This window comes from Pelodiscus sinensis, chromosome 21 (genome assembly GCF_049634645.1).
Source record: "Pelodiscus sinensis isolate JC-2024 chromosome 21, ASM4963464v1, whole genome shotgun sequence".
In the NCBI taxonomy this organism is placed as follows: domain Eukaryota; kingdom Metazoa; phylum Chordata; order Testudines; family Trionychidae; genus Pelodiscus; species Pelodiscus sinensis.
The window spans coordinates 23911996-23937216 of record NC_134731.1 but is presented as its reverse complement, the minus strand read 5'-3'; the positions used below and the strand labels follow the sequence as shown (position 1 = coordinate 23937216).

Sequence of the window (25221 nt, the reverse complement as noted above, 5' to 3'; positions counted from 1 at the left end):
ATTGCTACCTACGTGGAAAGATGATTTTATTTGTGCTTGGCTCCAGCTCTTCATTTCTGCACTTCCATACCTGCAAATCTTACTGGGATGGCTCATTCTCCACCCTTAGCCCGGCACAAGTCAGATTGTATTACAAAGCCAGGATTATTTGGGGAACTTTCAATCTTGAGAGCACCGCGAGAGCCCTTTTTAAAAATTGGAGTCACATTAGCGATCGTCCGGTCAGTTGGTATAGAAACTCATTTAAATGACTACAGTTAACAGTTCTGCAGTTTCACATTTGAGCTCCTGCAGGACCCTTGGGTGAATGCCACCAGGGACTGGAAACGTATTACTGTTTAATTGATCAATGTGTTCCAAAACCGGCGCTAATGACCCCTCAGTCTGGAACAGTTCCTCAGATTTGTCACTTAAAAAAATGGCTCAGGTTCAGGAGTTCTATTCATATCCTCAGCTGAGAAGACAGATGCAAAGAATTCATTTAATTTCTCCAAATGACCTTATCATCCTGGAGTGTTCCTTTAGCATCTCGATCGTCCAGTGGCCCCCACTGGTTGTTTAACAGGCTTCCTGCTTCTGATGTACTTAAAAAATGGCTATAACTTTTTGATTCTTTGGTCAGCTGTCCTTCAAATTCCTTTTTGGCCTTCCGAATTAAATTTTTACATTTCGTTCCAGAGTTGATGCTCCTGTCTGTTTTCCTCACTAGGATTTAACTTCCACTTTCTAAACAATGCCGGTCTGCCTTTCACAGCGTCTTTTATTGTGCTGGGGTGCCATGGTAGCACTTTTTTTTGTTTTTTAATTTGAGTTATGCCTTTAAGTTGAGCCTCTATTATGGTGTCTTCAAAAAGCTTCCATGCAGCTTGCAGGATTTCCTTTTGGCCCTGTACCTTTTCATCTCTGTTTAACTAATCCCCGCATTTTTTGTGTAGTGCTTTTTTATGAAATTAAATGCCACAGTGTTGGGCTGCTCTTTTGTTTTCCCTGCTACTGGGATGTTAAATTTAATTATATTATGGTCACTAATACCAAGTGGCCGAGCTATAACAGGGTTCAGAAAAGAGTTAGTCATTGATGGACCTAACCTCCATGAATCTATTAGCCAGGCTGGGTAGGAATGGTGTCTCTAGCCTCTGTCTGGAAGTAGATGACAGGGGAGGGATCCTGTGAGGATTACCTGATGTGTTCTCTCCCTCTGGGGCATCTGGCATTGACCACTGTCGGCAGACAGGATACTGGGCTAGATGAACCTTTGAGCTGACCCAGTATGGCCATTCCTATAAATGCTGAGCACACATTGAGGAAAAAGGATCAGGTATGGTCAGGGTATCCAAATATGCTCATGATGACATGAAAGACAGTAGCAGATCGAGTAGCTTGCACAACTGTTGCACAGACATCTGCAAACCAGTCACACACAAAGGCTGTGTCTAGACTGGCAAGTTTTTCCGCAAAATCATCTGTTTTTGCAGAAAAACTTGCCAGCTGTCTACACTGGCCACTTGAATTTCCAGAAAAGCACTGACGATCTCATGTAAGATTGTCAGTGCTTTTCCGGAAATACTATGCTGCTCCCGTTTGGGCAAAAGTCTTTTTCCGAAAGACTTTTATGCAAAAGGGCCAGTGTAGACAGCACAGGACTGTTTTCCACAAAAAAGCCCTGATCACGAAAATGGCCATCGGGGTTTTTTTGCAGAAAACTGCGTCTAGATTGGCCACATACGCTTTTCCGCAAGAAGAGCTTTTGCGGAAAAGCATCCTGCCAATCTAGACGTGCTTTTCCGAAAATGCTTTTTATGGAAAACTTTTCCGTTAAAAGCATTTTCGGAAAATCATGCCAGTATAGACATAGCCAAAAGGCAAAATCTGGCCTTAGGAGCAACGACCCACCTGCAGCAAATGGTTAACTGGTGCCAAAGGCAGTGAAAATGTGCATGTGCATATACAAATGTGTATTGTATTCTCAAATATATCCACGTTCACACCCATCTGCGTCGGCTTGAAAGTATGGGGGTGAGGAAAAAGTTGAAGGTCCTAAGTCCAATTTTCAGCAGTGTCGTCAGAGTGTAAATCTCATGGAAAAATCAGTGAGACTTGGATTATTGTCAAGGTCTTGAAAAATGGGATTTTTTTTGGCTCCTAAATCACTTAGGGCAGGGTCTACACTAGTGAATTCTGCCAGCATAGTTATGTCGGCCAGGCGTGAAGAGGTGTGAACCCTGCCTGACCCAGCTGAAGCCTCTAGTGTTCAGGCAGCGGTACTGACAAAAATGCCAGTGTAGCTTGTTCACTCATAGCGGGGTGGCTTTACTGTACCAACAGCAAGAGCAACCGAGTCTGCGTAGCTGCATCCACATGAGGAACACGTTCCGGGGATAGCCCTGCTGGCTCCCGCTGCTTGGAAGAGACCTGCTGGGATGTTTGCCAGCACTTACTAACAAGCACTGCTGTGTGACATCACAATGGTCCAAAAGGTGCCACCGCGAAAGCCCTGCGTTGATATCGTATCTGCAGCTGTGTCTGCAAAAACCAGCCCCAGATATTCGCATCCGTAGATACCCAACAGAAAGCCGAAAATGTGCAGGATTCTAGATACAAAATTTGTATCCACACCTGCAAAAATGAGCTGCGGATATCTGCATCCATATTCTCAGACGTGGATACCCATGGCTAAAAAGCGGGCATCTGCTGATTTGCAGGGCGCTGGCTATTGTCACTTGTACAGTGCAATAGATGGAGATATTTCTGCCTTTCCCCCTGCTCCCCGAGAACGGTGTCAGGCTTACTGGCACCTTCTTTCAAACAGTGCAACGGCCCCTGTAGAAATGCTGAAGGGGCCCAGCCTCACCGGCGCACCTGTAGGATGGCATTAGTGAGAATATCGGCATCCAGGTAACCTGATGAGGTCAACAAGGACAAGTGCAGAGTCCTGTATTTGGGACGGAAGAATCCCAAGCATTGTTACAGGCTGGGGACCAACTGGCTAAGTAGCAATCGGCAGAAAAGGACCTGGGGATTCCAGTGGATGAGAAGCTGGATATGAGTCAACAGTGTGCCCTTGTAGCCAAGAAGGCGAATGGCATATTAGGGTGTATTAGGAGGAGCATTGCCAGCAGATCCAGAGAAGCGATTATTCCCCTTTATTTGGCTCTGGTGAGGCCACATCTGGAGTATTGTGTCCAGTTCAGGGCTCCCCACTATAGAAAGGATGTGGATGCATTGGAGATAGGGCCAGCGGAGGGATCCAAAAGGATTAGGGGGCTGGAGCACATGACCTATGAGGAGACTGAGGGATTTGGGCTTATTTCATCTGCAGAAGAGAAGAGCGAGGGGGGATTTGATAGCAGCCTTCAGCTTCCTGAAGGGAGGTTCCAAAGAGGATGGAGAGAGGCTGTTCATAGTAGTGACGGATGACAGAACAAGGAGCAATGGTCTCAAATTACAGTGGGGAGGTCTAGGTTGGATATTAGGAAAAACAATTTCCCTAGGAGGGTGGTGAAGCCCTGGGATGGGTTCCCTAGGGAGGTGGTGGAATCTTCATCCCTAGAGGTTTTTAAGTCTTGGCTGACAAAGCCCTGGCTGGGTTGATTTAGTTGGTTTGGTCCTGCCTTGGGCAGGGGGCTGGACTTGATGACTCCTGAGGTCTCTTCCAACCCTAGGATTCTATGATCCCTCTGTGCACACATGGGTATTAGCCCAAGGCCTGATGGAGGGCTTGATTTCAGTCCGGAACCGCCCTGTCCACGTGTTGAGCAGTGTTCCAGCACCACCTATCAGGGATGGATTTGGCCAATGGCCTTCCAGTGTCTGCTACCGCCCAAACCCTGATCTTACCATTGGCTCTCTCTGAGCAGGCTCTAGCAACTGCTTAGAGGCCCATTATAATTCAATGGGTCTTGGGTGTCATTTCAAGGGCCAACAGGTTGCTCAGGATCTTAGCCGCCTAATTACCATTTGATGTGAGCAGCTGGGTACTGGGATAAGAGCTAGTACAGACTTTTCTTTCCCGGCGTTTGTTGCCTTTTTGAAAAGGCTTCACAAAAGAGAGCTACATCTTACAAAGACAATGCCAAGCTCTGCTTTATTTTAATCAGTTCGATCAGTACAAAAGCAGACAGCGTATGTTTCACTTTTTTTTTTCCATTTTAATTAACACTTTTACAAAGTACAAAATATACTGTCATTTGTTTTGGAACATTAGGGTTTTTTTTTTTCTTTTCCATACAGTACAATAAATCTCGAGTTTCAGCAAAAGACCAGCAAGGAAAATAAGCATGTGCACTCTCTGTGTAAAGCAAAACCATCCATCTTTCCAGCACCGCGCTTTGCTCCCGTTGCAATGGGACGGTGTGAAATTCACCTCCAGGCAGAGAGCTGGCACAAGAGCTATCAGCCATTTCAGTCTGACCAAGGCCATTCTGCCTCAATCCAGCCAGGACTGACACATGTGCGTAATCTACCGGGGCAAGCAGCCCTGCCGAGCGATTCACTGTGTGTATGTGCGTCGGTCTGCGCAGGATTGAACGCAGGCGTTGCACCAGCTCCCTGCATAGGGGTGAACTTCCCTCCAAGTTAGCTGCTTGCAGTAGCATTTTAAGAAAAGCCTCCATGACATCATTTACCCTAATCAAGGAACCGCTTTGTCAGTTCCCATTTCTGCATGACACCAGCAAAAAACTAAACAAGGCCAGGTCACTAAATGTTTCTTTTCCCACCCCCAGTCCCTAACCCCTCACTGTCAGATACCAGCAACAATTTTGCTTTCAGCAGCAGGAGCCTTTAAGATTCAGGAGCCTTTGGGGGCTTGACCGTATCATACTGACGACTAAGTTACAGAGGAAAGTTCAGCTCAAATGCAAGGTGTTCAAGGAGTCTCTGGAGACTTCAATGGTGTTTACTCCAGTTTTCCAACTGGGCTGAATGGAGCAAAAGGGAGGAAGAGTGACTGGCCATAGGCCCTCGGGTCAGCAAAGCATAGGTGTGAGAATTTTTCTAATCTCTTTATTTGCCAGAGAACCTGAGCCACATAACAGCCTCCTTGGTGTGATCTGTACATCCTGCCCCCTGGCACCAAAGTTGGATTTTTTTAATTACAGAAAAAGGGCCACCCTGCCCTGTTCAAGGAACTCATCACTAATAAAATGGCTGTTAGCAGCAAAGTGGCCTAGGAAAAGGGCCAGATTCTGATGTGAGTGACACTCGTGTAAATCCGGAGTAACTCTGCTAACTGCAGCAGAGTTTACACTGGGGTACGCGCTGGCTGCAAAGGAGGTTCTCTCAGGCGTCACACTGGAGTTGGTCCCAACATGCTCCGCTAAGACCAGGCATGGCCAGGCTATTAAAACAGCCCATCCAAACGAACGTTCGCAAGGTGACGTCTAGGGTCAAGCTTTCTGAAGCAAAGTAACGCTGATGCCAACCAAGCTGTTGGGAAGGTCTGACACCGCTTGCTCCACAAAGCCCCACTTGCGTGTGTCTTTCCCAAGACCCAGAAACAGGATTTCAGTCCCTTCCGCCCCCATTCAAAATCCCAACTACCAGGCCTGGGAATACCAAGGAACTTGGGCCTGGCCCTTCATAGTCCTACTGGAGCCAACAAGGTTAAATACACGTGACTAAGGGCTCACAGGATCTGGTGCTGAGAGCTGGTGTGTTAAACACATGACCTAGGGTTGCCAGGTGTCTGGTTTTCACCTGGATATCCCAGTATTTCTGGCCCCTGTCCAGTAAAGAAAAACAGAAAATACCGGACATGTAAAATGTGTCTGGTGGGGGAAGCGAGGAGATTTTTAAAGGCGCAGTGTCGTTTTTTTTTTTTGCTCAACCAATTTTTTTCCTGCCATGTTTGGGATTTTTTGTGAAAATATCTGGCAACCCTAAAGGTAATGTTAGAGAATGCTGGACAGGCATGGACCAGTCACTCCCATGGGAGCACTGCTATTACATTGTGGGCTCAAGGGCTACATGAGAGGACATGGGAGCCAAAAATCACATTGCCTGTCAACTATGTGCCTAAATCCCTTTGAAAGATAAGACTCAGGCTGAAGAATCAGTTAGACATTGCAACACTGACTCTCGTGACTGCTGTGAATACCAGTTACCACAGGTAATGCACAGAGGGTCAGACTGAAGAAAGACGGTCAGCGGCACAGACGGCTTAGTGTCCCATTGAAATCAATGGGAATTTTGCGACGGCTTTCCGAAGTGGAGGAGAGGCAGTGATATTCTGCTCTCGGACTGCAGACCTAAGGTCACGGCTCCTGCATCTGACAGGAGCAGTCCCCTATATTGTTATTAATATTAGCAGCAGGTATACCCCTGCCTAGAAGAAATGTGTAGAGCCTGCACATCTGTGGCTAGCTGCTTGGGTATCTGCATCTGTGGGGGCGAATAGCCATGGCTCAGTTTCGTGGATACGGATGCGGATACAAATTCTGTACCCGCGCAGGGCTCTAGAAAGCAGCTGGCCAATGAGGATTGCCTTTGCACAGGGAAACATTTCGAGAACTGCACTCCGAGAAGCCATCAACACCACTGGGAAAAATGGGCATTCTTATCCTCCCCAGAGGAGTTTTAAAACAGCCCCCCCCTCGAAACCAGCCGCAGCTTTCTCACCCCCACCTCCTAGGCCAGTGGCTCCCAACCTTTTTGAGCAGACGGGCCCCTTTTCAATCTATTAACATTTTATGGCCCCCACAAAAGGATCCGTTTTTGCAGGCAGCTCAACTAGATCCTTCCCGCCGCTCTAATTGCTTTTCAACCGTTAGAGCGGGGTGACGTATTCAAAAAAGAAAAAAAGAAAGAAGGTGCAAAGTGACCGACCCCAGGGGACTTGTCAGCGTCAGCGTGGGCCGAGGGACATGCAGACCGCAGGGCACGGAGCTTCTCAGGTCCCATTGGCTGCTGTTCACCCGCACGGCTTCCTCAGCTCCTGACCCCCTCTGTCCCCTGCCCAGCCACAGAGCGAGCTCCCAGTACCTCAAGGGTGGAACTTCAGGAGGGTAGGGGGCAAGGGCGGAATTTCGGGAGTGTGTGCGCGTGTGTGGGGGTGGGAGGGACAGCAGCCGTGCACCCCGGGACGCTTTTGATCCGGTTCCCTGGATGCTAAGGGAGCGAGGGGAAAGTGCTTGCCGCGCATGCCTCTCCCACAGCAGCCACACATCCTCCGGGAGGGGGGCAAAGACACGAAAAGGAAGAGAAACATAAGGATAGGGCCGACCCCAGTGGGCCCGATCCTTACTTTTAAAAACTTTCTGCAGACCACCAGGAGTCTGCGGACCACAGGTTGGAAACCCCTGGCCTAGGCTAATCTGCACATTTACAAAGTCGGAGCAAATAAAAATCCAGAGGAAGGGGGAGCAGTGAAGAGCTGACGGGGCGGGGGAGGAAAGGTCTCATTTTCGTTGATATAAAGGCCACATTTGACATTGCCCTGGCAGGGCTAAAGGGCTTTTACGTGGGGGGTGAACATAGTCTGCGCCCACTTGAATTTCCCTTGGCACTGCCAGAATGGCGCAAGTCGACTTTGGTGAAAATGATAATTTGGGCCTTGGGGAGAATTCCACCCCCCCCCCCCCCCCCCGCAGTTTTAATTGCGTCGCTGAGGCCTGCAGCCCAATGCAGCTCAGACAGAACACTGTTTAGTCATCAAAACCTGCCGCTGTGAGAACAAGCAGCCATGGAGAGACGTCGGGGTGATGATAACGAGGAAGGAGAAGTAATGAAATGCACCAGAGAAGTAAAGCCGAGATTTCAAAGCAGACACTACCAGTTCTTAACGTACAAAGGAAAAACTGGAAGCTTCTACTGCAGAACTGTCTTTTTTTGGGGGGGGAGGGGAATAAACTTAACCTATAAGCAAAAACATCTGGCCCCACGCTGTTCCTGAATACTGACTGACTGGATTTCACCTCAGCCTTTGTGACACGGCACCGCACACGCACAAACACAACAAAAGGAAAACACTGGCAGAAAGGAGACATTCAAAATTCAATTATTTCTTCAATACGAGACTAGCTAAATAGACTATCTATGCGTATTGCTGCAAGTTAATCAAGTAACTGTCCAGAACAGCCCTAGCACATCCGTGTGCGCTCAAGACAATGTGTTATGCTTAAAAGATCCCGCTCTCTCCCACCACACATCCTCGTCTTGCTGAAGGGTAAAGCTCTCTGCTTGTCCAGAGATAAACGGAGGCACCAGCTTTTTACATAAGGTTTTTGATGTTAGCAGACTTACCAACCTAAAGCATTCAAAAATCATGAATTGGGATTTTATTAAATGACAACAGTTAGGTTTCTTTCTCTTTGCCCTCTGGTTACAGAGCTCTCAGTGTGGATTCAGATCACCCTCACAAGGTGGACGGGTAGAAACTTATTTACAAAAGGAAAGCTGAGATTCTCATGTATTCCCATGACTCCAGTAGCTAGGTCTTTAAGAAAAAAAGACTCCGAGCAGTCTAGGAGAGCTGAAATACTGCAGGTTGAGAGGTATCAGCTCTTAAATAGAGGGATCATGTGGCTACTGCCAAGGAGAACTGTCCTGACACCAATTCTTGCATTTAATACTGTGTTTGTGATCTCAGTTGTGGTGGGTGTGGATGGCCCAAGGTAGCAGAGAACTGATACTCAAATTTTGCCCCAGTAAGAGCGATACTTATGCTTTGCCAAGATCAGCCTAACCTGCCTAAAAAGGAGAAGAGGACATCTGACCCTAGTCTTTAACAAGGTTACCACAGCCTCTGGAGACACCGGGCCCAGCGTGGTCTGAGTGGCCTTCCGTTTTGGGATTAAAACCAGAACCACTGCATTCTGGGAAGGGCGGTGCCTACAAATCACTCTTTACTGCTTCGCAGGCATGCCAGAAAACAAAGCTCCCAGGACACTAACATCATCAGAGCCATGCCAAGGGTGAATTGGGTCCAGTTTTTCATGGCAGAATGGCTCCATGAACCCAAGCTGCAAAGGTCAGCAGTGCACAATCTGATGGCAGAAACCTGGCAGTTGACAACCCGTAGGGTTGTCAGATGGTTTCAACAAAAATACCAGACACACTTGACATTACATCACAATCTACATTACATCTTATTTAGAAAATACCAGACATTCATATTTTCTCATTGGGTATGTCTAGACTACATGCCTCTGCCGGCAGAGGCATGTAAATTAGACTACCCAACATAGTCAATGAAGCAGGAGTTTAAATATCGCCCGCTTCATTAAAAGAAAAATGGCCACCGCACTGTGCCAGCTCAGCTGATCGTCAGCACAACGCGGGAGTCAAGACACGGATCGGTCGGCAAGGAAAGCCTTCGAAGTTTTTCTTAGAAAAGAGGTTGCTGCATTCAAAGGATTTACTGAAAATTTCCACGTTTAGTGGGCCCATTCTCTCGCTCTGAGGCTGGCTCTGAGAGACAAAGCTACCTCATTCTAACGGGGGCCAGGAAAAAAATGGTTGTCTTAAAAAAAAATGAAATTCATTTCGGATTCATGACTAAACCAAAGACACATCTGTTCTTTCTGCAAGATGAATAACAACAAAATTACTTCATTTGCGTTGTTCCGCTTTGCATCTCTGTCACGATCATGAGGGTTAGCCTGCACCCTGGGGACTAAGGGGTTAATTATGTCCCTTACCTAAATCAGGTGGCAGGCAGCCAATAGGAATGCAGGTAGGAATTTCAAACTGGAACAAAGGAATTTTTGGGTTTTTCTCTCCTTTGTCTCTGGAGTAGTTTCTCTCCAGCTATTGAAGGGGACAGGATGTCTCCCTCTAAGAAAATGCTCTTCAGAGTCTGTAAGTAGGATAAAGTTTAGATAACTCCGTTAGGTTTTATTGTTTTATGGTTTGGGAGATGGGATCAGGTCTGTGCATTTAAAAATGGGTTTTGCTCTCCTTTGTAAATAAGTTCCTGGCCCATGGTAAATTTCTCCTCCATGAGTATATTATTTTGTTACTGTTCCATCTAGTCATTCTGCTTGTAACAGGAATATTGTGGTGATAATTAAAGTTCTTTCTCTTTTCTTTTTATAAACTTGGTATTGGATAATTTTTGTGTCCTAGTTTGTACTTTAGGGGTGAGATTTCCCAAGTGATCTCTCCCTTGTTGCTTTATTAATATTTGGGTGGTGGCAGCGGCATTTTATTCCCAAAATCTAGGCTGTTAAGATTTTGGGGGGAAGCTTTATACCAAAGCCTGGTAGATAAGGTTTTGGGGGTACTTTTGCTGGCCCCACTTCTGCGTTTATTGTGCCAGAGTGGGGAAGGAGCCATGGCAATCTCCCTGACCTTTCCTTGTTGCACACTCTTGAGTCTCACAACAGGGGTGAACCTTCCACTCTTGCTCCACAATCATGCCTCACGTCCTGATGTCAGGAGCCCTCCCTTGCCCTGCACAGACGGAAGCAAAACGCTGATGCCCAGATGCCTTGCAGAGTCAGAAACAAAACCTTGCCATCACTTCTCACCCACCCCCTTCCCCACTGCCTGACCTAACACCATCCAGAACATGCTGTCCTTCTGGTTATGGAGTGAAGGGCCCAATCCTGATCGCACCGGCAATCATGCGATCAGGATTGGGCCCTTCACTCCATAACTAGAAGGGCCCAATCAATACCAGCAGTTGCAGTCACTTGTGATTTTTCCTGTGAGGCCAGGGCTCGGGACTGAAGTGAGGATTCCCATAGGACTTGGCATCTCAGGTCAGGCCCAAAGCTGGTGTTAAGTGGCCACGTGCACACTGAAGTCCATGGGGCGCTATCAATTAACAGCAGCAGAAGATCTGCCTCTGCAATGCCACCTACTTCTCTAGGAGCGAAAACTGCCAGTACGTCATGGGAGAATGGAGAAAGCCAACATCTTGAATTAAAACAACTAGGAGTTCTGTGGCACCATTTCTGTGGGCATTAGCTTTCGTGGGTAAAACCCACTTCCTCAGATGCATCGCCTGTTTCTTAAGGGTTGCAAAAAGGAAGTTATCCAAATCTCTAAAGGATATCCAATTATGTACTTATTGAGCACACAAGAGTGAGTAGTTTGAAGTGGTTTAGAAAGGATCTGCTTACAGAAACAAGAAAACAAAGTTACTAGTTGTTTTTGGTAAAGTACCTTTCTCATCTGAATTCTTACAAACACCACTTCAGGCGTCAGGGGATTCTGAATATGAGATGCAAGAATAACCGACTTTCAAATACCATGTCAAGATTTTCCATTCTTATTTTTAAAAAAAACCTTTTCCCCCTAATTTGACGTTATAAAATTATGTGTTGAGCTAAACCTTCAAGCAGGGCAATAAATACTAAGGCTTTTTAATAAATAGCAACATCTGCATGAGCAGCAGCTCGTTTTACCATTAAATCATCAACAGCCAGATCGCCCCAAAATTGTCTATGATAAAATCCAGCTAAAATATCCCAAGCCCACCAAAAAAACACATCTGTGCCCTAGCCTAGAGAGAGCTATCAGAATTCCACATTGACTGAGCTGCTTTTAGCCAACACGGGCTCAAAAGACAGCAGCTTTTTTCACAAGTTTTCATTCACAGCTTCCAGAATGTGCTCCTCCTACAGGCTGAAGTTAGAAAGCTGCTCGGTTGTGTTGAACAAAAATTGCTTCTGAACTCCAGAAGTTCTGCACTTGTTCACAAAACAACAAATGGGTGAATACCCTATTCTATGCCAAAATGGACTCTGGGGTTTGAACGGGCTTTCTGAAACAGAACTTTCATTATTCACTCAGTAAAGCAATTCAGTGCAGCGATTAAAACAACAAACCAAACCCCACAATCTTTTCCAGAAAGCTTTCTATCCAAGGTAGCCAAGCGGAAAGGAAAAGTGTGTTTCTGTAACTGACAAAAAAAGATCAGCCTCTAGATACTTTGCTCCGAACATTTTTAAAGGTCTCTGCCTACTGGCGACAAGTGAAAAAGCTTGCTGCTGCTCCTTTTAAAAAAATGTTTGAGAAATCCAGACAGCATATCTAAATATTTATATTGCCTATATACTTGAATTAAAAATATATGGCAAATATATGTGTGTATACAGTATTTCTTACAAATACACACGCTAAGTGTGTGCCTAGAATATACACACATACATTCACACAGTATATATTAACCTATATTGCTCAAGTATATATACTATGTACACTATATAGCTATAGAAACAGAAAACACAGGTATTTATATATATATGTGTACAATAGATACATACTAGTATTTCTCTATAAACACGTTACATTTTATGACCGTACACACATGCACTCGCACACTTGCACAGCAAAAAGGAATTTGCAACTGAAACCCAATGGAAAAAGAGAAAAACTCGTCATTGCTTCATTGTAATACACAGCAGAGGTTTATATTTCTAAGTAAACAAAGGCCTCGGAAACAACAAAGACGACTGAGAACTACTTTGCCCCTGCCTCCCGTTAGAGGCACATCAACATTTTGGTGGTTGCTGAATGTTAAGAACATAAGAATGGCCATACCGGGTCAGACCAAATGTCCATCTAGCCCAGTATCCTACAGTGGCCAATACTCGATGCTCCAGAGGGAGGGAACACAACAGGTAATCCTCACGATTCCTCCTCTATCACCCACTTCCAGAGAAACAGAGGCTAGGGACACCATTCCTACCCATCCTAGCTAATAGCCATTGATAGACCTAACCTCCACGAATCTATCTATGATGCGGAAGGGCAGAAAATGGGCAGGAAGGGAGAAAATGAAGAGGATTCTATGTCATTAACGTAAGTTTCAAACACCCAACTGGATCAGCAACCATAGCTGAATAAAACTCTCCCAAAGGGTCAGCGAGACCCTCGCCTAGTTAGGTTCAGCTCTGGCAAGTTAAAGACAGACTCGTGGTTTTATTTTTGCAGGATGCCTGAAGAAATACAGAATACCTCTCACATGCTTTTTTGCCGCTCTTCCCCCACATATGTAATGTTCGAGGAAGGGTGCAGTTCTTACAGAGACCCATCCTTACAGAGACCCAACTGTTGCAAGGCTTAAAAACCCACCAACCCTTACACATATCTATATTTTTTGCACAAAACCAGGTGCCAAACTCAGCAGAGTGGCAGTGAGACCAAATGGTTGCAGCGCTCCCAACCGCATCCTAGGAAAGGATTTCTTTCCTTCCCCCATTGTGCGATCCCACTCATCTGGAGCATAGCTGAGCAGCTTGGATTTCCATGCAGGGGAGATCTGGGTGGACAAGGGGGCTGCCCCTAGGCTCACAGCCCTGGAGTAAGCTGTGTCATTGGGATCAGCATCGAGAGGAAGGTCCAGCCACTTGGGATACATCTAGACTACAGGTTTTTGTCGACAGAAGCTTTGTCGACAGATACTGTTGACAAAGCTTCTGTCTACAAAGAGCGTCTAGACTTGTCCTGTTGATAAAGCAAGCCTCTTTGTTGACATGAAAGTGGAGACGCAAAGGGCAGTGTAGATGCAATAACACTTTCTGTTGACAGAACTCTGTCGACAAAAGGCGTTATTCCTCGTAGAATGAGGTTTACCACTGTTGACAAAACTGCCGAGTTCTGTCAACGTTATGTCAACAAAAGGTATAGTTTTGTCAACAAAAGTCCACTTTTGTCGACAAAACTCTGTAGTCTAGACATACCCTTGGGTTTCCTCAGGTGGTAAAAGGACTAGTTCCAGGAAGGGTTCTGACATATTGTTTGAGGGCTGTGGTTCCCCACCTTTTCGAGCATATGGACCCCTTCTCAATCCATTAAAATTTCATGGACCCCCCTCTTTGCTCTGTGGCGGAGGGAAAAAAAAGGAAAAGAAAAGTAAGGACAGAAAAAGAAAATAAGGATTGTGCCCACCTGAATGGGCCCAATCCTTATTTTAACACTTTCCACGGACCTCCTGCAGTACTGTTGTGGACCACTAGGGGTCTGTGGCCCACAGGTTGGGAACCACTGTTTTAGGAGACTCCCCCCCACCCGCCTCACCCCACCGAGCAAGTGTTGCTTGCAGAGTTAGCGGCTGCTGCACCATACAAGCACAACACAGCCCTTGTACCAACTAGAGATGGATCTGAACTCTCCCCAAATTTGAGTCGGAGGTTTCGGTTCATGCCAATTACAAAGATACGCTAAAGCCACGAAGATCCCATTCCCGTCTTGAACTAGTTCTAGGTTGTTCAAGGCCCCATCCTGGCACCATGCCTGATTGTTTCGCTCGTTTCTTTGTGTACATCTACGCTGGCACTGGAAGTGTCAGTCCCAGCGCGACTTGACATACCCACATTAGCTCTGCTCACGCTAGCACGCTACAAAGAGCAGCACAGTTGTAGTGGCAGCAGACTTGCTACCTGCTTTGAGTAAGATCCCATCTGGATATAGACTCTGCCAGCAGCAAACCTGTGCTGCGCCTTGGCCCCCCTGGCTCCATGGCTCCATTTAGCATATTAGCTTGATCAGTTACGATTTCCCAAGCTGGAAATGACAGCTCAGTTCTTATTGTTATCATGCAACTTTGTCTATTGCACTTTACTACCATGTCAAATGATCCAGACCCAGTTGTACAAAACAATCCAGGCTTTCGGGGGTCACGAAGACAAAAAGAGGGTTAAAAACAGCCAATCCCCATGTAACTTTAGAGATACTGCATCACTTAATTTCATCACACACCTCCTGACTTTTCCAGGCTAACACTTCTAGGACAGGGTATCAACCTGGCAGGGGAAGAGAGTTTTAAAGCACCCCAGAGACATCTGCTAATCTCATAAACTTAAGGCCCCGCTCCCTGAAAAAACAAACAACACAACTGTCATCTAAAATAGCCTGAGGGAACAGTGTAAATCACAATCAAAACAAGATCATTGTTTTTCTCTTTCAGTTAAGGCAGTAAAGCTGCTGCTCAGTTCAAGTAATCCCTTCATATAAATGTCTTCGCCCTTAGGAAGCAGCATCACTCGGTGAGAATAACAAATGGAATGGCTCTCCAGAGTGTCAACTGATTAATAATCGTTTTCCAATAGGTACTAATCTTGATAAGCAAAATTGTCGAACCCCACAACATTGCAAAACTATCTGCAGCTCTGCTGCTTAAAGAACTGAAATGGGAAGCAGTACATGGTAGTTGCGATCTCTTCTAGCAGGCAAGACATCTGTGCATGGCTAAATAAATCCATAGCGCCCCAAAGGGACACAGTCACTGTTCCAATGGATGAAAACACCTACACACTGAAAAATGACCAAACCAACCCCCATAAACCTTCTCACAACTCAGCCAGACTTCAGGAGACCGTGGCTTGACAGAAAGGCTCTCAGGAGCATCACAGTTTTAAAAACCGTAGGTGGGATGTTTTTAAAAATCACATTGTACAGCCTGAGCCTGAGTCTGCATATGTGCTGCCAAAGAGCATGAGGAAAGGAGCTTTATAAGCAAATATCCAGAGACACAGGGTGCTGTGTCTGTAATTAGCATTCACCCCCAAAGTCTGCAGTTCCTCTAGTTCTCCAGGGAGCGGTTGGAAAGCCACCTAAAGGGAAACCAAAAGGTTCTTTTTAAGGCCCCTATTCAGTGAAGCCCTGAAGAACGTGCTTAACCTTGAGCATATGCTGAGGTCACTGGAACATCAGCAGGTGTTCAAAGAGAAGGGTTTAACCACGTAGAGAGGGTGGACTGAATTAAGGTCTAAAAAGGAAAGAGATCCATGTTATTGCCGAAAGACGCTTGAGTTCCATCAACTGGGTGACTGGCTGATTTAAAAAAATCTCCCAAAGAATCCTCCATTAATTTTGTGGGCATTGCAACATCAGGGCTAGAGTGAGCTTTCGGATAAACCAGATAACGAATCCTTAATACCCAGTCCGTCACAATCCTTGAGTAATCTGAATAATACAGGAAGTAGCATGTGTGTATCTATGTAGGTAGCGAATAATTACACACACACGTATGACTGTCACATGTACTCGTTGGTAGCAGCTGCCTGTTTAACAGCATTTAACAGAATGAAGCCAAAGCCTAGAGAAAATCCGTAAGATGCAGGGGGTGTTAATGGTTCTCTCTAAAGTTCTAGGGGATTGTAAATCCTCACTAAAGTTACAGGATGTACAATTTTTTAATTAAGGAAAGAGGGTGGGGGGAGAAGAGGTAAAACAGGCCAAAAGATGGCAAGAGAAATTCAGTTTCCCAACTATAAAACAAGGGTTCTTTGAATGCAGACTTCCTCCTCACAGTCCCAATCTCTGCCATTTCTATGGGCTTGTTTCCACTATGCGGTGGATCCACTCTGTGGCGATCGATCCACTGGCCATCCATTTATTGTGTCTGCTTAGATGCGATAAATCAATCTCTGAGTGCTCTCCCGTCAACTCTGGTACTCCTTCATGATGAGAAGAACCACCAGAGTCGATGGAAGGGCAGCCCTGGCCAACCTCACCGCACAGAAGATGCCACGGTAAGTACGTCGACTTGCATAGCTAAAGCCACAGAGATTAGATCGACAGCAGGGGTCAGCATTGACAAGGCCTGTGTCTCATCAGAGTGTGGGTTTGTTGCCAACATATCGCACATCAGGGGCTTCCGTTGCAGACTCGTAAGTGATGCTTGCCCTCTCCATTCTGTGTTCCCCATCAGCTGGGTACCTTGGCTTTACCCCGTCCTGACTCGTGCCAGTTTGGAGGCAGGCTGACGATGTGTGGGGCCCGGAAGAACATTGGCCTCATTGGTTCTTTAGCACAGGGATGTCAAAATGTACGCAGCTCCGGGCGGGACTGCAGACCAGAGGGCTGTCTGTAAAAGACCAACATCACTTTCCTCTAAAAAAACTGGTAATAAGGAGCCAGGCCAATGACCCTATGTGTCAGGGCATTTCTGTAGGACTCGATCCTGTTTCTAAAGTCCAAGCCCTGCGGGCCACTCTAAAGCCACTGAAGTCAGTGAAAAGACTCCCACTGGATTGAAACCTACCTTTGCCACCAAACCAGAGCCATGTTCTACCAAAGACATTATCCAGCATAAATCAATAGGATCCCAAGAGCACGGGTAAAAACATCGCCTGCTCTGGCCAACCGTTTTGCAGGATGGCAACGCATTCATCAAGAGCCCCGCCCACAAAAGAACATGTGTAGCAGTCGAAAGGCCTAGGGTTGCCAGGTGTTCGATTTAATTGTGACTTCTGTCCGGTAAAAAAAAATAAATCAGAAAATACCGGACATGTAAAACGTTCGATATTTTCTGTTTTTCTTGGACGGAAGGCCGGGGGACATGTTACCCCTGTTGCGTCTGGCAGGGGGAGCGCGGGAATTTAAAGGCATTATGCCCCCCCACTTTTCCCCCTCAACAAGTTTGGTCTCCGTTGGTTTTTTTTTCTTCTCAAAAAGTTTAGTCCCCCCCCCCCTTTTTTTTTGCTCAACCAATATTTTTCCCGCCATGTTCGGGATTTTTTGTGAAGGTATCTGGAAATCCTAGAAAGGCCAGGGAGCCAGGAGCTACCAATGTTGCTTCTGTGAAGAGTCCTAATTTGAGAAAGCCAGGAACTCAGGACCATGAGCTGCCTCACCCTTGTGACTAGAGATGTGGCGGAACAGCAGCGGGAGAGGGGAAGTGGCTCAGCAGAAATGGAAAAGAGTGGATTTGAGTCTTCATCACCTGCCTCTATTCGGCTTGTTATGCAAGTAGGCCTCATGGCAACCACCCTCAATGTTATGAGCCTCAGGATAGGGGAAAAGGGCAGGGGGGCATGAGATGATATTAAATCAAACTTCCTTGGGCTTGGAAGGGTTCCTGGACCCAATGTCGTAGTAAGAGGACGTTAGGGGGACTATGGAAAATGGAGCTAATACACATGCCTTCAACAGGACACAGAAGCCCCCCGACGAACATGTCGGCAGAAGACAGCCCTTGATAAAGAACCAGGCTGCAATGTTCTCTGTGCAGCCAATTCTGAATTGCAGAAGGAACAAAACAGCTTATTCTCCATGCCCTCACCCTGAACCGTGCACAGACAGAGTACCCACTTACTATCTTAGCTGAATGCAGATCAGAAGGGATTGTTACCATTTTATACAGTCTGGTGCTTGCAGAAAGATCAATATGATTCAACATTCTGTTTTCACTTTTAATTCCACATTGCTTTCCATTGTGTTTTCCATGCGTTCTGCTTAAAAAAAAAAAAAAAAAAAAAAAAAAAAAGCAGCCCTTTCCCCTCGGGGGTTGTTTTGAAGCTCCCCCTAAAGCTACGGTGTATGCGATCTGTCTATACCTCTGCATTTCCGGGAGAGCCTGCACATCTACGTGCAATTCCTTTCTCACCAAAAAAAGCAGGAGAGCGTTTTGCTTTGGAGCCTAACATCAGGAAGCCATCAGAACAACCCCCGGCCCTCCCCACTTAGGGGCGGGGGGGGAGGGGGGCAGGAAAAAAAAGCTTGTTGGAGCTGCTTCTGCTCATCAGTTCACAGTCTCTTTTTCATGGCACTTCAATCTCTCTCTCCGGAGTCAGATTTTTCAAGAAATACTGTGAGAAAAAGAAGAAGAATAAAAAAGCATCTGCAACCAGCTCAGAAGATTTCTAATGCTTTTCGGCTTGACTGACTTGGAGTGCGTTGATTACGCCATTTATATTTTCTTCAGGTACCTGTGGAAAACCAGAGAGAGATGGAATGTTTCCAGTAAAAGCCACGGAGGGCCAACTGTGGAGAGAGAGGCTAGTTAAGAAAGGCAGCACACAACACTAACGTGAACCATGGGGAACATCATATTTACCTTGGGCAGGATTCTTGGAGCTCCACCATTAATAAAAACCAGATGTTTCCAGGCTCAGTCTGGTTTTAGTGGTCTTAAGAAACAGACTGCCTTGTCCTACGTGTTATAACCTGACAGCACAGGATGGCTGGCTCTCAACACTGCCCAGGAGGCCTGGCAAATAACTAGGCAGTCGGTAGCAGTGTTGTACGTTGTACCGGGGCTGAGGAAGTCTCAGGTCAAGCAGTAAATCAATTTTTCTTAGGTTCCAAGTGGGTTGCCCCCCATTTCCCCTCAGGAGTCTTTCCCGGCAGCGACACAGCCAACTGGCAAGGAATTTCATGTTGGCAGCTCTGTTTTTTAAAAAGCACTTCCTCTGGGCAATCAACAGGGACTCCGCTTGCAGCTGCAGACAACTCTCCCCACCGCGTGCTTCTGGGCACTGCCAGATGGAGGAGCAGATGCCGGCAACACCAGCCAGCACAAGGAATGGGAGAGAGAACGAAAAGAGAGATGTGACGGCCCCCTGAGGGGAATGCAACTGGCAACACCGCCAAGGTTCCTCCGCTGCGTCCGGCCAAAGGGGACTATCATCCCACCCGCCAACAGCACAACTTTCACAGGAGAGCGCATGAAGGGAGGAGAGGGGCCATCAGCAGGGGACACAAGATGCATTTAATTCTTGAGAAACACGCAGGAGTGTCTGGCCAGGCCAGTGCGCATCTTCCATCTAGGGCAGGAGTGGAAAACAATTTTTGATGGGGGGGGGGGGGGGGGGGGGGGGGGGGACGACTCTACGAATTTGGAAAGTGGTTGAGGGCCGCACTCTTCCATGTGATCACCTTCCATGTGATCACCATTAGGAAGAGGTCCGGGGTCTGGAATGGAGGTTGGGTGCAGAAGGGAGCTTGGGGTAAGGGATTGGGGTGCAGGAGGAGGTGTGGGGTCTGGGAGGGAGTTTGGGTGAAGGAGGCAGCTGTGACCTGCATGGGGTGCAGGGGTTTGGGTTGTGACCTAGGGCAGGAGGGGGTTGTGGCCTGGGGCAGGGGAGTAGGGTGCAGGGTCTGGGAGGGGGCATAGGGTTCAGGAGGGGGGCACAGAGTTTGAGTTATGTGGGGAAGGGGGGCAGCGGATTGGGAGGAGGGGGATGCTGGGGGGCAGAGGCAGGCTCTGGTTGGGAGACCTACCTGAGTGACTCCCAGCCAGCAGTCCAGCAGGGTTCTCAGGCAGCTTCCCCCCAGGGCCATGTGCGCTGGTGACTAAGAGCCTGAGTGGAGGGTGGGGACGGGGGAAGGGTGCTTCGCATGCTGCCTGTTCTTTAAACAGGCAGCTCCCATTGCCCAGAAATCCACCAATGGGGGAAGCCCCACTCCCCATTCCCCCGGGCTCACAGCTGAGAAAGAGAAACAGCTGCAGCAGCCAATTTTCCGAGTGGTGGTGTTGGGGAAAGCAGGGAATCTGCCCACGGCTCCCCGCTGCATCCGTGGTCTGGATCTGGCCCCTGGGGCCATATTTTGCCTAGGCCTGATCTAGGGAAAGAATGGTCCTTGGCATGATGGAAACTGGGGCCCCGGCTCCCCCTTAGAGAAGACTTTCTTGCCCGGAACCAACTCTGGGAGTTTTACTGACACACAAGCTTCAAAACAAGAGCAAAGCCACTTTGGGGTGACACCGGCTAATGACGTGTCCCGCCTTCAGCAGGCGGAGAGGGGACATGACGCGCCCCACGGCAGCTGCTTCTTTGGAGGATGCAGCACTTGGGTTAAGCTCCTCTCAGCTGTTTCATAAATGAAGAAGAGAAGAAAGGGGATGGAAGGAATTAACTGCTTTCCCCCTTTTAAATCTTAATAGCTCTGGCTGACTTCCCAAAATGAAAAAGAACTGAGGATGAGAAGACCAAGTATTTTGGCAAGCCTGTAGCAAGAGAGCTCTCCTTGGGACTGAAGAATCTCTGAAGTAGATTGGGGCTGATGTGCTTCTACAAGAGCTGTCTGAAACAACAGAGCTCTCAAAAGCCATTCCTCTTTGCGCAGCAGGAGCATTCAGAGGCAATCAGTCTCCAGGCCTTGGAGCCCCTGAAGCCTTGCAAGCTCTCGAAGAGTGGAGTGAAAGCTGGAGAAGTAGGGCCAGGAATCACGGGGGAGCCTTGCCAATCAAAGGCTAGAGGCCTGGTCTCTGGAGCGGAGTCAATGTGGCGTGTTCGCCAGGGGTGCAGTGAAAGGCAGTAACTTGTTCCACAACTGCTGACCTTCCAGACGTGTTGCTCAGGTCATTGTCAAGGTAGACATGTGTGCCTGCCACGTGCACCGGTGCCGGAAGCTTTTCCTTTAGCAGCACCTGAGGGGAACCAGCTCTGGTGCTGGTAGAAACACGGCTAACCTCAGTCCCTTCTTGCTGGAAGGAGGGCGGGTCATGGAGTGGGCACGAGCCACATATCTCGAAGAACACGAGTTGCAGAACAGATCTTTTCTTCTTCGAGTGCTTCCTGCCCCTTCCACATCAGAGGACTCTCAAGTGGGGCTGGATTTATACACAAGCTAAATAAACTACAGTTTAGGGCCCCAGATTATGAAAGGCCTCTAAATAAATTTAAAAAAAAGACTTTAGTATTTCTATTTTCATTGGCCTTTCTGTGAGAGTACTACACTTTCTGTGGGAATGCTATGGGGCTTAAACTTGACCTCGCTTAGAGCTGAGGTGGGGAATCTCGGGCCTGGGGGCCGTGTGCAGCCTGGATCCGGTCTGGCTTGTCTGGATCCGGCCCTTGAGGCTCAGCATTGGGGAGCCCATGCCGGCGCTCCAGCCATCCACCCGCAGGGCTGGAGCACACAAAATCAACTAGCCTGGGCCCCCTAGATTCTGGTATGGAAGGGGAATATGGGGGCGGTCTTTCTCCTCAGTCAGGGGCTTCTCATGTGTGTGCAGCCCCCGACTGATTTTCCTGTGGGTCAGCGTTCACCAACCTAAAAAAGGATTCCCACCCCAGCTTAGGGCCTTGGCATGTCTTAATCCGGCCCTGCTCCCAAACTCTACCAATGGAGGTGGGTAGAAGTTTGTGGCATTTTGTAAACCCCCTTGGCTCTGTTGCCAGGCTTTTTACAGCGGTCACAGCTTTTAAAGCCCGAGGAAGAGGGATGCCCCGTCGTGAGGCTAAATCCCCTCTGAGGGACTAATTCTAATCTCACACACACTAAGGGTATGTTAGACTACAGATTTTTGTCCAGAAAAACTGCCCTTTTTTCGAAAAAAAACGTCACCAATGTCCAGACTACAGCCCCGTTCTTTGGAAAGTAAATCAAAAGAACGCGCCGCTTCTTTCGAAATTGGCAAACCTCTTTTTACCAGGAAGAATGCCTTTTTTGAAAGAGCTCTTTCGAAAAAAGGCATGTGTGGACGTGGGGGAAGCAGTTAAACAAAAAAAGAAAAGAAAAAAAAAAGGCCTGCCAGACGTGGTTCCGGGCGCCCTTTTTGTGAGAGAGTGTCCGAGCAGTCTGGATGCTCTCTTTTGAAAAAGTGAATCGCTTTTTCGATCTGCTTTTGTAATCTGGATGCTCTCTTTCGAAAGAAGCTTTTTCGAAAAATCTCTTTCGAAAGAAGCTTGTAGTCTAGATGTACCCTTCGAGAACTACTTCACTACTAAACTATTTACACCTGAAAGCTGAGAACAGACAGATCTGTGGGGAGAGCGTTGTCAGAGCACAGGAGCCTTCCAGCACCATCCCTGGCAGTAAGAAGGGACGGAGGGTGGGAAGGGCTGGTGGAACACCTTACGGGTGCCACTCTAAGGGGCACTGGAGCCAGTCCCCTGCAGATACTGCTGAGGGAAAAACTTCTGGCACTGATGCTTGTGTCAAGCAGCGTGGCAGAGCATTCTGGGAAGCCACACGGAGCAATTTCCTTTGGTTGGAAAGGGGCTCTGGACAATGTTATGAAAGAAAATGTTGCAAGGAAAATGAGAGAGAGTTCAGTAGGTCTCTCTGGGTGGGGAGCTTAAACAGCTGGCTTGATTCTAGCCAAGGCAGCAGAAAGTTTAAAGGTGTTTAAAGGGCCAGCGGAGAGAGACTCTGAGATGAGGTAATTGCCTGCAGAATCTCGACAATTACAACCACTGCTATTGGGCTGCAAATGGCCAGCGGGCCTACAAATCGCGGCCTTTGCAAGCAGCTCTCGGCATCTTTTGCCACATGCAGAAAGCCACGTGAACCTGGACCCACAGCGACAATCAGGAATGCAGGGCAAAGCTAACAGTATTGACTTAAAAATGGTGATTTATTGGTGTATCTTATCAGTGTAGTTAATGTTCAAGAAAATAAGCCAAATGTATACAACAATTTGACCTTTGCTATCTGGAATAATGTTGACTTTTACTCTGTGCACACACAGCCCATGGGCTGTAAATGGGTTGTGTCAACTGTGAAAGGCAGAAGCAATTAGTTAAAAAATAAATAAAACAAACCCTGAATCTGCTCTTTGAGCTTTTACAGGTCAAAAGTCAGGGAAGGGTAGTAAGTCTGTGGTGAGGTAATGGGAACTGGAATGCAAACAATAAAGGACAGGGTTTAAAAAAGCTCCCTGTCACAGATTTATGTTAGCGGAGATTATCAAATGGACTGCCGATTTGCTGCCCTGTTGAGGAACAGATCCAAAGCAAACTCCGGCCTGGCTGCATCCTGCAGGTGCTGCACCATTCAAATTTTGCACATTTTGTAGGGAAAGATTTTCATAAAGCCGCTGCCCTTCATTTGTATGTACAATTATGGCGATTGTGTGTGCAACCGTAGTGACTGTGTACCCCATCACACAATGGTGTGCTTTTTCCCTAGAACAGTGGTTCTCAACCTTTTTTTTACACCAGGGACCTGCAAACCCATTCACAAACTTTTGGCAGACGGGTAACATTGTATGTGTACAGGCAGTCCCCGGGTTACATGGATCCGACTTACATCGGATCCCTACTTACAAACGGGGTGAGGCAACCCCGCACTAGCTGCTTCCCCCCAGCAGACCAGGGAGACGCGGAGCTAGCGTCCCCCCCCCCCAGCAGACCAGGCAGACGCGGAGCTAGCGCACCCCCCCCAGCAGACCAGGGAGACGCGGAGCTAGCGCCCCCCCCCCAGCAGACCAGGGAGACGCGGAGCTAGCGCCCCCCCCCCCAGCAGACCAGGGAGACGCGGAGCGGCTTTTCTCAGCAGACACCTCAGCTTGAGAATAAAGGCCTGAGGGAAGTGAGGTGTGGGAGAATAAAACTGAGCTCTGGAGAAATGTTTGGCTAGAGTTTCCCCTACAATATGTACCAGTTCCGACTTACATACAAATTCAACTTAAGAACAAACCTACAGTCCCTATCTTGTACGTAACCCGGGGACTGCCTGTATATTCATTTGCAAGTAATGCATATGCAAATATGTAAAAATGTTACCAGTCCATCAAAAGCCCCAGTTCCCAGAACCCCCAGTGCCAACCCTAACCCCAAGACCCCCCACCCCTCCACTACTCCCCCAGAGCCAGCCACTGACCCGAGTCCCCTGCACCCAACCCCCCCCCCCAGTGTCAGACCCCTTCCCCTTAGAGCCTCCCACCATCAGACCCCCCCAAGTGCCAGCCTTCTGTTCCCAGAGCCCCACTGCACCCAACCCTCCCAGATCCCTCCCCAGTGCCAGCCCCCAGTCTCCAATATAAGCCCCATCCCCAGAGCCCCTCAGTGCCAACCCTGCCCCCAGAGTCCCCCCACTACTAGCCTCAACCCCAGAGCTCTCCAGTACCAGCTTCCCACCCCAGATGCCCCAGTGCCCCCAGTGTCAGCCCCCCCGCCTCTTAGAGCCCCCCACCCGTTAGAGCTCCCTAGTACTAGCCCTGCCTCCAGAGCCCACACGTATTTGCTTTGCCCTCTGAGCCCCCCCGTGCCAGGACCCTGCCTCTTAGAGCCCCCCACCTTCAGAGCCCCCCCAGCACTAGCCCCACCACTGGAGCCCCCAGTTCCTGCCTCACCCATCCTTGCACTGCTGCCCTGATTGCAGTGGCTTGAAGGCTGCTGTGCAGGGCTCCACGCGGCCCTCGCACCGTGCAGCAAAGCGCTCTTCCACGTCTGGGAAGAGGCCCCACCCTTGCTTGGCGCTGGCTGGCTGAGAGGCAGGGCAGGACACGCCTCTCCCAACAGCCGCGGCGGGAGTGGCAGAGCCCGGCCCTGGCCGCCAGAGCTGCTGCCGCCCCGCAGCTGGGAACCGCTGGTCTAAGAAATCCAATCCCGCATTTTCCCTCTCAGTTTGCACAGCTTCCAACAGAAACTAAAGGCAGATGGGTTTTCAAATCTGGCAGGGCACGTGGTCTGGACAGTCTGGAGTAGAGAAATGGGACTTCTGGCTCTCTCCCCACAGCTGGCAGATTTATTACATGAATTTGCAAAAATACACCTGGAAATAAAAGCTGTACAATCGTCCCCACTGAGGCCAGGGTATCTAGGATAACACTGAGCGTACGGAGCACAGTGTCCTTAACCTAAACAGAATCAAGGC

General features: G+C 48.1%; 1 protein-coding gene across 4 annotated transcripts in view; it reads right to left on the bottom strand.

Annotated features, from left to right (window-relative positions):
* Nucleotides 1-25221, bottom strand: part of CASTOR2 (cytosolic arginine sensor for mTORC1 subunit 2) — a 240379-nt gene that overhangs the window by 37186 nt on the left and 177972 nt on the right. Inside the window, exon 9 of one of the 4 annotated variants that reach the window (XM_006136051.4) lies at nucleotides 4066-18602. The exons of the other annotated variants lie outside the window; for them this stretch is intronic. Coding sequence (XP_006136113.1) covers nucleotides 18537-18602 — 66 coding nt within the window. The 3' untranslated portion in view covers nucleotides 4066-18536. Of the gene's footprint in view, nucleotides 1-4065; nucleotides 18603-25221 lie in introns of those variants that run through there. 4 annotated transcript variants of the gene reach the window in all.